This window comes from Equus quagga, chromosome 3 (genome assembly GCF_021613505.1).
Source record: "Equus quagga isolate Etosha38 chromosome 3, UCLA_HA_Equagga_1.0, whole genome shotgun sequence".
NCBI lineage: Eukaryota > Metazoa > Chordata > Mammalia > Perissodactyla > Equidae > Equus > Equus quagga.
The window spans coordinates 2,020,506-2,036,415 of NC_060269.1; the positions used below are offsets into that span (position 1 = coordinate 2,020,506).

At 41.4% G+C, this 15,910-nt stretch overlaps 1 protein-coding gene across 5 annotated transcripts in view; it reads right to left on the reverse strand.

Annotated features, from left to right (window-relative positions):
- TBCK (TBC1 domain containing kinase) overlaps positions 1 to 15,910 on the reverse strand; it is a 196,148-nt gene that overhangs the window by 19,881 nt on the left and 160,357 nt on the right. For 4 of the 5 annotated variants that reach the window (XM_046656525.1, XM_046656526.1, XM_046656521.1 and 1 more), the window contains one exon: positions 2,840 to 2,999. In XM_046656525.1, coding sequence (XP_046512481.1) covers positions 2,840 to 2,999 — 160 coding nt within the window. Of the gene's footprint in view, positions 1 to 2,839; positions 3,000 to 11,649; positions 11,776 to 15,910 lie in introns of those variants that run through there. The other variant, XM_046656523.1, reaches the window with a different exon arrangement.

Genomic DNA, 15,910 nt, shown 5'->3' on the forward strand with positions numbered 1-15,910 from the left:
GAGAGGAGTGCAGAGAAGCTTCCTAGACAGAAAGGTCACCCTTCATAGAGGGACACGGCCACCCTGAGACAGTTTCTGAGGGCGGAATCCAGGGAGATAATATCCTGACCTCCCTCCCTCCTGTAACTTCTCAGAGCTCCCCACCAGCTCCCCAAGTGGAAGCCAGAAGACGTGGAAGTCAGCCTCCTGGGGCAGAGAGCAGGGTGAAGAAGTGTGGAGGATGGATCTGGAGGGAGGTGGGGTGAATGGAAGAGATCCAGCACAACCATGGATACATAGTAGAATCGCAGGAAATACGCTTTAAATTGAGAAGCTTCCAAGTTAGGGGGAGGGAAGCATTAGTAAAGCCATCCAGGTTTATACAGCAGACAAAAAGATGATGCAACAGTACAAGCAAATAAATATTCAAAGTTCTCTTTAGCCTCATGATGAGAGGTAAAGAGACATCTCTACAGAAATATTTAAAACCGTTTCTCAAAAATTATTTCCTGATACAGACTGAAGCATTAATGGCTGAGGATACAACTTGTTCAGTCACTGTTGCCCACAAGTACGAACGATCATGGGAGTTTGGAGAAGGAACCGTTCATGATAGCATCTGGTTTTTGATAAGCAAGATGCTGACTAATTTATTCAGAATGTGATGGCCCTTTATTTATCACTATTATTATCATATGTTATTATTTCATCTGAATGGTTATGCCTCCAGATTTCCTTCATATTTTGAACTTTTAAATTTATTCACACTGTGATAGACTATAGCATTTTACACAGTGTCTTGCATACAACAGATGACAAATGCTTTATAATTGGTTATTTAACGAAAGAAATGAGTTATCTACCTATTTATACATATATTTTGACCTTTATGGTAAAATTAGAATAAATATAAGTCTGGAGATTAATACAATAAGCAGAATGTTTGGAAACATTTGGGATATTTAACAAGATTAAATCATACACGGTCTACTTACTAGATACCATCTTTCAAATGGTGAATGCTTTATGAAAATAGAGCCTTAAGCTTCATAGCACTTAGAGGAAGAAAGTTTATTTCAGGTCTTAGTTTCATACACCAGGAAGAACTATGGTGATCTGTGAAAAGTGAGAATAAGCCTATTTTAAAAAAACAGGACAAATGGCAGCATTCAGACTCACAAGCCTTGAGAGGCCACTGGGTTAAGGGTGTGGCCTGTAGAGTCACTTAGACTCGTGTTTCAGCCCAGGCTCTGACACAGGCAAATCAGATAAACTCTGAGTCTAAGTTTTTCTCATATGTAAAATGCGTAGAATAATGCCTTCCTCATAGAATTGTTATGAAGAATAAAATAACGTATGTAAAGTGCCTAGAACACAAAGATCAGCAATAATTGGGATTATTATCATTGTAAGATTTCTTCCTAAGGCTGTATATGACTTGGAACCCAGAATATGTGATTTTCAATAGTATTTCTGTGGGTTGAATGTATTGATATGTATTGTAATTGAGATTGGAATGATATGGCAATACAGATTAATGTAGCAGCAGCAATATTTGGTAGTAGTAAAATAATAATTATTAATTTAACAACTTACATCAACATAATTTAGATACTACAGCTTTAGTTCTAAAATGTTCTCATTTCCTAAAAATTGTGCATTAGTCATTTATATATTGGCTTTCCCTGAAACAGGTGTATTTAGCTGCTGGACATAGTTTTATAAGGGAGGAGTGAGTGATTTATGACTTATAACTAATACCTCTCAGAGACTTCCTCAGTGTGGTCAGTCAGCTCCATCACCACTGACAACCTTCCTTTAGGATCAGGAGCCAGTGCGACCACCAGCCCTGCCCCTCCGAGACAAGCATTACTGGATGCTGACAGTGGCCTGTGGCTAAAAGCCCTCAACGTCTCAGGTGAGTGCATTTCTAGTGATCACATTTTGGGATTATCCAGTTTATACAGACATGAGGAATGCACATATTAGAGGAGAATACTTATTTCCACTGCCGATTTCTTTGAGGAGGAAATTTTCCAAGTACAGTCCTGACTTTCTGTCCCTCTATTCACTCTGCCCTGGGAAGCGGGGAATGTACTTGGTAAACTGTGAAGGCTCAGTCCTGCCCTTCTTCCTCTTGGGAACAAGCGGCCCGCAGGGAGCAGGCCACCTCTGCTACACTCCCCAGAGCAGATTCTTCCTCCCCGTCCTGGCTCAGCGCTGCCCACATCTAGATTTGTTCTCTAATTCTGGGGGATTCGTGAGCAAGCCCAGTGCGCACTCATATGAAACCATATTCTCCGACTTGTCTTTTGTAAAAACTAAAGGTGGTATTTTTGACCTCCATCTGCTACTCTTTATTTTTCAATCTGCTTAGAACATAGCCGGGGGATAGGGAAGCCATTTTGTTTCATATACCCCTCATATCTGAAAGTTGATAACCTTCCTGAATTCTCTATCATCAAAAAGCTTTGGTCCCAGAGTAAGCAAAACTCCCACATCCAACAACGTCCATCGTGACCATCTTTCAGAGCCTCCGATCAAGCCTGAGTGTTCTTTTCCATGGGAAGGAAGTGAAGCTACTTCTTCATAACTTCAGAAAGCAGTTAAAAACACCACCTTAGGCTATCATTGGATTTTTCTAAGCTTACTATTGATCCTGATGCTGTACACTGATGAAAAAAGGTTGAATTCTTTCATTGGGAAAAGGTGGACCAACTCTTCTATGTAATATAGACACATCTGGAAAGCTTGTTTGATTTGTGACCAATTCCCAAAGAAATCTACTTTAGATAGTCTGTGATAGTAGGCAGGTAAACAACTCATCATCACGTGCACAGGACGTCCTGAGCTCACGTACCTCTGCTGTGTGCTTTGCCACGTGTCCCACGATGACGATGACCTTTCCCTTGAAGCTCTGCAGCATGGCGGTGTGCGGACCCTGGGCAAGCCCCCCTTCTGCCGTGAAAGCAGCGCTGAACGGGATGTTGATGCTGCCTGAAATGTGGCCCCGAACGAAACTGAGGGGGACAGTTAAGGAAAACACGCATTTGTGCGCAGACTTGAGTGCGTGAGACAAACTCACAGAGAGGTCACTGATTCCCAGAAGACGGTACTATTAAAATCAAAAACAAACGGAGACCAGGCCTGAAAATTCCCTGAGCAAACAAAACCAGTTTAGTCATACGACTAAAGCTTAATTTAGCTTATTTTGCAAGATATGTGAGGCTAGTTTGACCTGGGTCACTTCTTGCTTATGCCTCTAAAAATCCTAAGTGAAACTTAAATCGTTCCCCAAACTGATACGAAGTAACCATCCAATTCTCTTTCATTTGAGAAAATTCTAATACTGTAACTAATCACTGAAAAAACACAGCCACCTCCTCCACCCGGGAGCTGCGTTATGACAGTGTCCCTCTGAACTGCCATGTTCTCGTGTCAGTGCTCCTGGTTTGTAAACTGTCTTTTTGGTGTGTGCACAATAAACTTTTACTAATGACTACCTCAGTGATTCATTGGTTTTACTCCTGTTTTTCCTGAACTTTTGACAGTTCTAAACATTTTCCAAGCTCACATATTTTATCTAAAAGAAGTAAGGCACCTCTAAGGAAAAAAAAGTTAAACGTGAAAATGGAACGGAAAAGAGAAATGAAGAAGAGTATCCAAAGACACAAAAAGACTTTCCTGATCAAAGGAAGTATTGGGAAAGTGGTCAGGATGCAGAACATCAGTGGCAGTCAGATAGTTGCACAACGTTCATGCCTTTCAGTTCATCATGCCTGTGACGATTACTTTACAGCTCTTAAGCTAATAGAGCCAAGCGGATACTCTCAGATCTAACTTTATACTGCAAAGTGTATCTACTTTGGGCAGGCTACTGTGAAATGGGACTCTGTTTAGAACTGCTAGAGGTCATCAGCACTGGTTGGAAGCATTTCTGTTGTTGGTTTATTTCTCAAGTAAACTGAACTCACATTTCCATTCTTTCCAATTTCATGTTCTCCAAAGGGGGTGACATTTTATTATATTTGCACTTTAGAAGGGTTCTGATGGTTTCATTGACAATTACTTTTAATTTTGAATTGAAAGCATGTATTAGCTTAAAATATTTAAAACCACATAAGATTTTAAAGAAAAAATATATGCCCCCCCAAAGTAATTAAAAAGTACAATTAAAAAGATGATTCTGCATATAGTCTATAGAGGAAGGCATTCTTAAATATTATTAATCAAATAACTCTTTACATAAACATAAAATAACTGTGAAAACTGCTCTGAAAGAGATGCATATGATGCTTTGATAGGATAGATCAACTTGGGGAGAACAGGGAAGGTTTTCACTGAGAAAGTAAGTAATGGCTAAGTTAAATTTTGAAGAATTAATAAAAATTAACTAGGCAAAGGATGGAATGAAGGTGGGACAGGGTGGTGGAAGAGAAAAAAGTTTCAGGCAGAAATGTTAGGCTGATAGTGGGCAGCACATGGCTAAGAAGCAAGGAGGCCAGAGCTAGCAGAATTCAGAGAGCAAAGAGATAAGATGATCCTGGAAACGGATGAGAGGCCAGACTTGCGGCTCGTGTTGATAACAGTGGTCCTTATCCCAGAGCAATGAAACTCAGAAAGCATTTTAAGCAGAGATGTAACGGATCACATTTGCACTTTGGCAACAATGTGGAGAAAGGCTGCAAGCAGAGTGAATGTGAAGACTATGAGAAGTCTAGACAATCTCTCTTCCCTTCCTTAACAATCCTGATGATGACCAAGGGACGTTTGTCTTCAAAAGAGGCATTTTCCTCTAAACTTCCATTTTAGATCCGTTCTTTAAAAAATGGAAAAGTCATAGAGTTTTAAAAGGTTATGCCATGAACAACTAGTATTCCCCCAAAAACTCATCAGTCATTACTGTAGAAGAGGGAAAATTATAATTATTTATTGACATGACAGATTCTCAATTGCCCTAATTTGCAGGTTCAGCTTTAGAATACTACTTCTCTCTTTCTGTTTCTCTCTCTGTCCATCTTTCTCTCTCATTAATGGAGAGGAGAAATTTGAGACTCTTACTTTCACTAAGGATGGTGGTGATTGACCACATCTCAATTCGAAAATTTAAGTCAGCTGCTGCTTCATCACTTTTTCTTTAAGGAAAAGCATCTGGCATTAATAATGAGGGAAAGGACCATAAAAAATTCTGAAAAATGAAGAGACAGATAGAACAAACACTAGCATCCCAGTGTACATTGTTCAGTTAGTGTCTTCTATAATGTTCGGAGAATTAATGATCATGGGGAGATCACCCTTGAAGTTCATCAGCACAATTTGTCAAATGTTTACAATTATTCAGTATTCTCACTTGCAGTTTCATGAACAGTAATGACTTGTCCTCAGCTCTGATTACTGATAGGACTTGTATCTTCAGTGAGGACACATCTTAAAATGAAAATTGTTGATCCTACAAACTAAGAACCTAACAACTCAAACGTGCTCAGCAAATGGGTCTGCATCTGCCAGTCTGGATCAGTCGCCAGACAGAGTTTCTGTGTTTATCAGACAGACCTTATCAACTGTGAACATTTTTCATTTCTAGTACTTTCACAGCAGCAAAGCGATACAAACCTATCCCAAGCCAAGGCTGCAGCAGCCATGTCTGGGTGCCTGCCTGTGCCCTGCTTCCTTGTGTGAAGGGGCTTCGGCTACTGCCCCTGAGGAAGGAGTGGGTCTGGCCGGCACGTTTACATCAGATGACCCTGCCGCAGGCATGACTGACAGGATGGTGGGGGGAGGAGGGGGGGGGACAGCTGATGCAGGCGGAGCCAATCAGATCCTGTCCCTCAAAAGTCAGAAATAAAAGATAAAAGACAATGCTTAGACTGTGAAGCTTTACAATGTAAAGTCACATTTGAGTGCCTCCTACATACAATTTGTTCAACTACATCTTAAAAAATTAGTGACTCTAGAAATAAAATTACTTATTTTACAAGATAAATTCTATAAATATTTGGTTTAAAAAAATGTATGCAACTGTACCCAATACCCAATATCTAATATCTATATCCAAAATCATGGATGAGCTTCCAGATGATTTTCTGGGCTCAGTATCAGCAATTTATTATGTGCTTTTTTTTTTTTTTTTCCAGGAAGATTGGCCCTGAGCTAACATCTCCTGCCAATCCTCCTCTACTTTATATGTGGGATGCCTACCACAGCATGGCTTGACAAACGGTGCCATGTCCGCACCCAGGATCTGAACCGGTGAACCCCAGGCCGCCGAAGCGGAATGTGCACACTTAACCACTGCGCCATGGGGCTGGCCCCCATATTATGTACTTTTAAAGAAGATTTTAGTCCAAATTGCCTTTTAGTCTCAAGAAGTATGTCATAAACTTGTTATCATCCTAGAATTTTCTGTTGGTTATGCTTTATAGTTTGATGTTTTAAAGGAAATCTAGATTAAATGTTAAAATGCTGGACAACATATCATGGTGACAGAGTCTTTTTGGGAAGCAGAAAGTTATAATCCCAAATGCAAAACTATTCCAAACCTTTCTTAAGCTATTTTAACTTTGGATGGTAAGGCACAAAAGACGAAAAGCCTTAACCCACACGGCCCTATTCTTAGTCTAGTTCAATCGAAAAGTCCTGGAAACATGTAAGAGCACTCATCCAAGAACACTCCAGTCATAAAACTTCCAGTGTAAATAAGATTGGGTAGGCATGGAGGATTGTGGACGGGGCAGTCAAACCTCTAGATATAGGCCCTTCACAGCATTACTGGCAACAGCAGAGGAGAATGAGACTGGCCTAGTTACACATTAACATTTACAAGGAACATTCTCTTTTGGGCATGTTGAACAATGAAGACAATTTTGGTTATTAAGGATCTCGTTCCCTTGGTGATATTTAAGTTTCATTGCCTACATTAAAAATTCTCATGTGTCACAGACATTTATGACGAAGTAGAACTTCGGCAGTTTCTAAACGCCTGAGAGGCTGTCGGATTAGATTGGGAAGGCACACAGTTAAGTCCTTTTCCACCTTCTGGTTCCTTCAGAATCATAATAAAGTATTAGGTATTTGAAAAATGAGCAAAGAACAGATTTCTGTATATTTTGTGTTAAGTGGACAGAAACAAGACAACTTCTGACGCACAGTGACTAGTTCTCAAAGTCAACTCTGACTGGTTCTGGGCAAACTACGCCATGGAGAGCAAAACGACAGGCAACACGTGGAAAGAAGCGCTTTCTCCAGGCTCTGAGGACGTCAGTTTACGCCCTGGCCCGCAGTGGAAGACAAGCAGGCACAGGCTCTCAGACCGAGGTGGCACTGGAGATGAACACGCAACAACACATCTTCTAGGATTATGATGGCCACTTCATCGATGTCCTCACATTCTAGACAAAAATGTGGCTTCTCTGCATTTGCCCTTTGCATTTAAAAAAGGCACTACTTGCCAGCATGACGCAGCTACAGGGTAAACGATACCCACACTTACAGAGGTTCTATCGTGAGTGCACGAGCCCACGGGCAGATGTGAGGCTATAAAGTGGAGAACTTAGAAAGCCTCAGCTTCAAAGTACCCGGTTGAGAGACTGTTAAGGCCATAGAAGCTCAAGTATTTACGTGCCCCACTCACATATACATCCGGAAGCTGTAATTCTAACAATGCCCACCGCAGTTTTCAGGTTGGTTCTGGCAGGCAGGGCAGTGGCACTTGTGGGCACTACCTTTCTAACCTTTCAGTGTCTTTAAGACATTTTTGATGGCATACTTGAAGGAATTAAAAGATAAAAGACATAATAAAGAAGTCAGCAGTAATTACAATGAAATCTCTACTACGGAATAACAGTAGCTATAAAAGCAAAAATGCGTGGTGTTGTAGCAGGGACCCGGCCAGGTGTTTGACTAGGGCTGTTTATCACCCTGATTGCAGTCTGTGATACATCCTAGTAAACGTAAGACTTTTCTTTGGTGAGTGGTGACCTTACCCACTTGCAGTTAGCTGTTCCCTTCCCCAAAAACATACCCCTCAGTCCAACAGTCCATTTGGCAGACATTGCCAAAAAGCATTCCAGTGTGTGCTTATAACAAAATAAATGCTCACATTAAACAAAATCTGGTAGCCCAAGGTACAAATAGATGAGAAAAAGTACTTTAAATCTTTTTTAACGGAAGAGTTGCATTATTATTTGTTATATTAATAGGTAAGGATGATTTTCTAAGATATGAAGACTTTCCTGTATTCATAAGTCAGTCTGTGTAACAATACTGCAAGTAGATGTGCCATAGGTTAATCAAGCAGATAGAAAAAATATCAGTTCTAAGAATAATATAGGTACCTTGTATAAGTCTTACATAGGGAAATGTTCATATACCAGAAAGACTATTTACTTGACAAAAAGATTTTAAAATTCCTTTAAAATCTCTGACAGCTCAAAATTCAACACAGCTACAATCTCACGTTTTTCTAAATCCTAAAAGAGCACAGCATGTTGTTGGGTACCACAATTAGTAACATCATAGCTCTACATACAAAGCACGCCAGCTTTCCACCAGACCACTGATAAAGGTGCCTTTATGTTGGCTTGTTCGTTTGCTATGTTAACTAGTTAGAATTAGTGTTACAGAGCCCAAAGTAAAGGCTACCTTTAGTAACCAAAAGGGAATATGGAATTAAGGCCAGAGTTTCCTCATATACAATGTAACTAAATAGCATTAATTTATATAAAAATCATATTTTTAGATACCATCATTTTTCCTTTCTAAACTATTGCTGCTTTCTTTGAATGGCACCACCATCCCCCCAACCGTCTAAAACCTCATTTCTGACGTCTCATCAGTGGCAACATCCAATATTCTGCTGCACTAATAAATCCGCCCCTCCCCATTTCAGTCCCCATTGCCATGTGCCTCCTTCAGAGTCACTACCTTGAGTTTAGACGATTGCAGTAGCTTTCTCTTTTCTCCAACTCCCACCTTTTCCCTTGGAAGTCCATTTTATTCACAATTTTGTTAGACTAAGAACAAAGTTCTGATAATTACATCCCTGCTGAGAAACCTTCCATGGCTGCCTATAGGGCAAAGCCCAAATTTCTCAGTTCAGCCCTCATGAACAGCACCTAACTACTTCAATTCCAACCAAATGGAACCACACCCTGTTTCCAGTCCACGCTCTGCCTAGCTCCTGTAGTTTTCTCTGCCTCAATTCCTTATCTCCCTATTTTTGAGTATTCAAACATTATCCATCCTTCAAGTGGTTCCTCCATGAAACTTTCCCTTCCCGCAGTATCTGTATATCTCCCAGAACAGCAATTTGATGTTGTATAAAACATACTAATGTACATGACTTCCAACAAGACTTCAAACAATTTATAGGAAGGATCTGTATTTATCTCATCTACGAAACTCTTGCAATGCTTTTCTTTTTTTTCTGCTTTATCTCCCCAAATCCCCCCTGGTACATAGTTGTATATCTTAGTTGCAGGTCCTTCTAGTTGTGGCACGTGGGACACTGCCTCAACGTGGCCTGATGAGCAGTGCCATGTCCGCGCCCAAGATCTGAACCAGCGAAACCCTGGGCCACCGCAGTGGAGCACAAGAACTTAAGCACTTGGCCACCAGGCTGGCCCCACAATGCTTAATACTGTGCCTAGAATACATCTTACACATTTGCTGAGTAAATGAACTTCAGAATTGTCCCAAATCTAGAGTAACCTGTGTCGGCACCAAGTATGCTAGATGCCTCTTGGCCTGCCTGGCTAGCGGCACCACGACCGTCGATGCCTGCAAGTGCCATGACACGGAATTCCCTTTTGGCAACACACATATGAGAAAAGGGAAAGAAACAGCAGCAGCAGTCACTTCTGTGGATTTTCTCCAGTACGAGTACTGACCCAAAGGGCCCAGCAAAACTGGCTTCTCTTAGGGCAAAGCCAGAGGCCTCGCTCTGTGTGCCTGCAGACAGGAAGGAATGTCTATGCACATCGGACCTCCGGGTGAGCCCGTCCTTCCAGTCTCGCCTGCCGTTACCTCCACTCTCATCCTTCCTCACGCTGTGCTAAGCTCTCTAAAATACACACCTGAGCATGCCACTGACCTGATTAAAAGTCTTTAAAAGCTTCTCACAGCCTTTGAAGTAGACCCAAGCTTCTCAGCATGTTGTGCAACATTCTCCACAAAGCTGCCTTGCCTTCTACTTCAGTCTCACTTCCCGCCCTCACACACTCCAGACACGCACATTCAGAGTACTTGTGACTCCCTGTATGGGTCCTCACACTCTCTGTGCACCCACACAGTATGTTCTTCAGGCTTTCTTCCTTGCTGGGGTAACTTCTACTTGTCCTTCAAGAACCATCACAGGTGTCGCCTGGCCAAGGTGACCATCCTTCCCATGGCCTTCTGGGCATGCCTCAGAATAGACAATTTCACACTGTATTCTAATCGTCTCTCTAAGGTGTCTATCTTAGCCACAGCCCTGGGAGCTCCTGCTGGGCAGGGGCCTGGCAAAGCAGGTTCTCAAGCAGGACTGACTGGCTGACTGAATGAGACTGTACGACACTGAGGCACTGGGGCTATGGATGGGTCTCAGAGCAAACAGGAGCCCTTCCACAGTTAAAGTACCTCTCACAACTGACTACTGATCCACACGGTGGAGTCACTCCTCAGCAGTGGCTACTGTATATGCCCACATCCTACAAGGTCCATTCAGATACGGGAATACAACTGGATAGAAAATTTTTAAACATAGATTCATTTATTTAATCCTCAAAACAACCTAGGAATGTGACATTATTATTATCCAATTTTTACAGATAGGGAAATCAAGGCCCAGACATGTTTAGCAACTTCACTAGCATCAAAAGCTAGACAGCTCAAATCTGGCTCTGAAGTCCTCGATCTTCGCCTCTACACTTCCCTGTCAGGGACCAGTATATGCATCATACGCATGTTTGTGTAAATGCAGACACACACACCCCCCTTCCCAGTTAGATCTAAACTCCCAGAGGCCGGCGACTATCCACCGCCCTTGTCTGTGTCTCCACCACCTTGTCCAGTCTTTGTATACAATAGGTACTGGAATTGTTTGGTTGATGGACTGTTGGTTCTTCCACTCACTTTTGGGGGGGCCTGAGATTTTCAGCAGCAAGCAGGAGTACTCTGGGGTGGAAGAGGGGAGAAACAGAATTTCGGAATAGGGCTGGACACTCTGGAATTCTTGGTTTCCAGTTCGAAGACTGCAAGCTTTGAGGACAGACTTGTACAAGAGATGATACTGATGTCAAAGCTCTTGAAAGTGGAATAAAATCCCCTTCTCAAAAAGCAAAATAAAGCTCAAACCATATTATGGTCACAGTTTCTCCCCGAAATTTTAATTCAGGTAATTTTAACCTAGAACAAAATGGGATGAAAAAAATCTTACTAAACTTCCTTACTATCTGTCCTGATCTGAACACAGGTACCTCTAAATGACTTTGAAGATTTTAGAAATTAATTCTTCAGGACACAGAGACAAGAACACCACCAGCATTTACTAAGGATGACTAACATGGTATAACAGAAAACAACTGAGTGTATGTGTTTTTCAAATTAAAAAATTTAAACCTGAGATTGTCTTTCCTATAGCTTCTTATATTTTTTAAAAATGTAAGAGTTTTACAAATACAGTTGCAAAAACTCAGCCTTGACTTCAAGCAAATGAGAATAACATTCCTTTAAAGTATTTCTGGTGACAGGTAACACCAGTCGGACTCACATTTACTGACTAAGACCACTCTTAAAAGGAACTCCAGGAAATCTGAAACCCTAAATGTTCAGAACTATTAAGGAAAACAACAATTTGGCTTGCATATTACCTTTGAAACTATTAACATTACGTATGAAATTTATGCCACTACATGAGAAACATTTTCTATTGCCTCTTTAAAATATGAAATTGTTTGCTCTGAAATCCCTAAATGTGCTGAAGAACAAATGTAACTGGCTTGAATCTTGATCTAGATTAACATTTCATGTTTCTTTCTCATAAAACAAACAAAGGGGCTGGCCTGGTGGCACAGCGGTTAAGTTCGTGTGTTCTGCTTCAGAGGCCTGGGGTGCACAGGTTCGGATCCCAGGCGCAGACCTACACACTGCCTGGCGAGCCATGCTGTGGCAGGCGTCCCACATATCAAATAGAGGAAGATGGGCACAGATGTTAGCTCAGGGCCAGTCTTCCTCAGCAAAAAGGGGAGGATTGGTGGCAGATGTTAGCTCAGGGCTAATCTTCCTCAAAAAAACCCAAAAACAAAAACAGAAACAAAAATAAAATATGACTTCAACAAAAACTTTGCTGTTTAGCCTCCCTGATGTTAGCTGTTCAGCTCTGATAGTAAGCGTTCAACTAGATTATCTCTGGGTCCGTTCTTATTCTGAAGTTGAGATCACGTCTTTACTGTCAGGTGGGAGCAGTCTGTCTTCACGTCCTCAGGCTTTCCTTCTGTGCCCCCGCCCCGGCTCCCCCCAGTTGCCCCTTGCCTCCCCCGACACCCCCCCTGACAGCCCTGCCATAAGTTCGGGGTGCCCTCAGATTGCTGCTGTGCTTCTCGCCTGCAACCACAGAAACTGATGGTAGATCACCTCCTGCGGGCACTGCTATTTCAACTAGGAATATTTATATCACAAGCTAAATGGCTGAAGCTTCAAGAGAATTCCAAGTAACAGAGTTCAGGACATGCTATCCCAAAATATGGCATCTTGGCAGACTGAATATTCTAAGTTCAAGGTATATGAGAAATGGCCTGTGCAGGAAACCCTTTCTGACCTTCCCTGAATCAGGTCACAGAAGCGTCAACTGAGAGGTGCCCTCCCTGGACCCGGAGGATAGGAACATCCTTTCTCCGAGACGGAGGGACATCACTGAGAGGAAGGGAACGGAGAGGCCTCGCTCAGTGTCCCCAGGTTTAACTGCCCTTGACTCACACCCTCTTGCTTCTTCCCATGACTGCCCACTCTTCATCAGACCTAGCACAAAAATGCTCAGGTTTAACCACTTCTTTAGGTTGTAATTTCCTTATGAAGGCTCCCTTGTGACACAACACTTATATTAAATAAATCCATGTGCTTTCCTCTTGTTAATTTGTCTTCTGTACAGGGGCCCCAGCCAAGAACTTGGAAGGGAAGAGGAAAAACATATTTTTCCTCCCCTACACACATAGAAGGATTCTAGGGGGTGGTAAGGCTGTCCCTTAAATTCACTGGTAGATGGTCACTTGTTTTGCCGAAGGATAAGATTGCCTCCTTCTTCATGAACAATCATTTCAATTATTTTACACAGGTAAAGACTCTATGAAACTTAATTTTAGATATTTAATCTCCTGAAAGCACAAATTAGAAAAACAAAATTTTCACCCATATGAAGATCTAAGAACTGGGTTAGACAAAGTTTTCCCGTTTAAATGATCTATCAAAGCAAAATAGAGGATAAAAATGATATAGGGAGACTACAAACAATTTGAAAAACACTATAAACAACACTTCAAAAATAACTTACTTCTTTTGGGGAAGAAAAAGGTATTATAGAAAGTATCTTTTTTTTCCTCTACTGTATAGGACTACATTTTGTTTGGCAAAGGGGAAATGAAATTATTTAAAAAATATACCAGTATTAAGTGTTTATTCATCTTTTTAAACAGATTGGTAGAGTCACATAAATCACAGTTTAATTGCAAAGATTTACCCTGGTCAGAATTAAAGAGTTACTCTATAAAAATTCATTTTTTTAGTTCCATTTTCCTTGAATCTGTGGCTATGTCTGCACGAAGACAACTATTGGTAGGTTTGTTCCCTTGGGATTGGGCCCCTATACACAGCCTGAAAGTAATAGCTAAGTCTGTGCGTAAGATTTGAAGGAAAGTGTACAGCATCTGAACACATGGTTGGGATCAACACGTCTCATTCAGTCATTAATTTATATTGATTCTTTTGTCTCAACCTGTTTATGCTAACAGCCCTAGGCAGAGACCAATCAGGCACCTGCTCAAAGCTTAGGGGCACCAGCTTGGTCTACCAGCTGCAGCTGCATGGCTGTGGCAAGTTGCTCAGCCTTTTTAGCCTCAGTTTCTTCATAAGTAAAACAGAGATATTAATGGTATCGACATCATAGGGCTAGCACCACGACTGCACACCGTGAGCGCTTAATGCTAGCAATTATTAGAAGTCAATTCACTTACATCTGTCCATTCCAAGTGCCCCTTGTTCTACACTAACAGCTAAAGCCTACGACTGCCGCCATGGACATCTGCATCTTACAGGACAGTAAAAAGTGAGAAGCCCACAGCGTACATCTCTAATTGTGGATTTTCAGGAATTAGTGATACACGTATCCTAGGATTAGGGCATATCAGTAATCCTAAAATCACACTGCAGAGATTTCTGACCATCCCATGCCTTCTCTTGGCTTCAGTGACCTTAACTCCTGGCTTCATCTCTTCCTTTGCTGGCCTCCTTGCTGGTACGAAACGGCCAAGCATGTTCATACACCTGGCTCTTTGTGCTCACTCTTCCTTCTGCCCAGAATGCTCCTCCCCATGGCATTTTCAGCCTGCCTCTTTACGCCATCCAACTCTGGCGAAATACCACCTTTTCTCAGAGGCTTTCCTTGGCTACTTTATCAGACTTTATTACTCTCTATCCTTCTCCTTGCTTTATTCTTAGGTACAGCACTTATGCTATCTAAGATTATATGATGGATATATTTATCTATGGCTCCAATTAAAATGTGATTTCCATGAGTCAGGGAATTTGTCATTTTGTTCAACAACAAATCCTCAAAATCTAGTACACTAACTACTGACTGGCACATACTAAGACAGTCAGTAAATACTTGTTGGATGAACAAATGTATTGGATGAATGCTGCTAGCTCTAAATTCTGATTCTGCTGACTTCTTGTAAGTACAGTCTTGCTTCTGGGTTTAAAGGAAGAAAGACTTCAGAAGTCACTGGATCACTTAACAGAATGTAAAAGGCTTCTATCCAGCCAACTACCCCTATGCTGTAACTGTCATGGGTACAGGCAGGAGACTGCAGGGCTGGGTCTGCTGTCTTGCTTTCTTCCTTATGGGAGGATTTTCTGGGTGCTTCCGCCTGCTACTGGGTTACCAGGTGACCAGGATTGGGCCCTATCCTTGCCTTGCTTCTGCGACCCAGACGTGACTTTCTTGCTGATGTTTTTTTGTTTGTATCATCATGTGGCACTTAATACATGTTGTCTTTACTGTTCATTTATTTGACACAGAAAATATTTTACTGTTTTATATTCTTCATACTAAAAGCAATCTAGTGAATAAGAACTAAACTTTATACCTTTTTCTTAAAAAAATTATCCACAGCACTACAGACAGTAATATTTCTTGGTTGCTATGAATGATGACATCTAAAAAAAGTCAAATATCCCATTCTAACACATTAATTTGAAGCACTAAATTTATGAGTCTCTTCATTACTATGCACACACTTTCCCCTGCCTTTAATTCCTTGAGAACAGGATTTAAGATTCACAGAGAAGGAAAGAAAGGTCACTTTCTTTCCTCGTAGCGTAATCAAACGGTCTGCATTATAAGAGATTATCAAAGATCGCTGAGTTCTCCAGCCTGGGGAGGCCACTGGTATAGTTTGGATACCTAGTCAAAGGGGATCTTAGAACCTCCAGCTCTCCATTCTTCGCTGAGTCCTTGAGACTAGAAGAACCGAATGATAAGCAATGACTCTTGGAAAAGAGTTTAGCCTGTGGTTTCTCTCAAAGTGCTGATTGATACACAGGTGCCAACATTTGGTATTTAGAGGTGGGACAGAAGTAGATATGTGGTGCAATAAGAGGATGCCAGAAAGAAAAAGTTAGGAATGTTGTGAGGATAAATGGCCCAACTTAAAAAAACCTTGGTTTTAAAGCATGCTTTCAA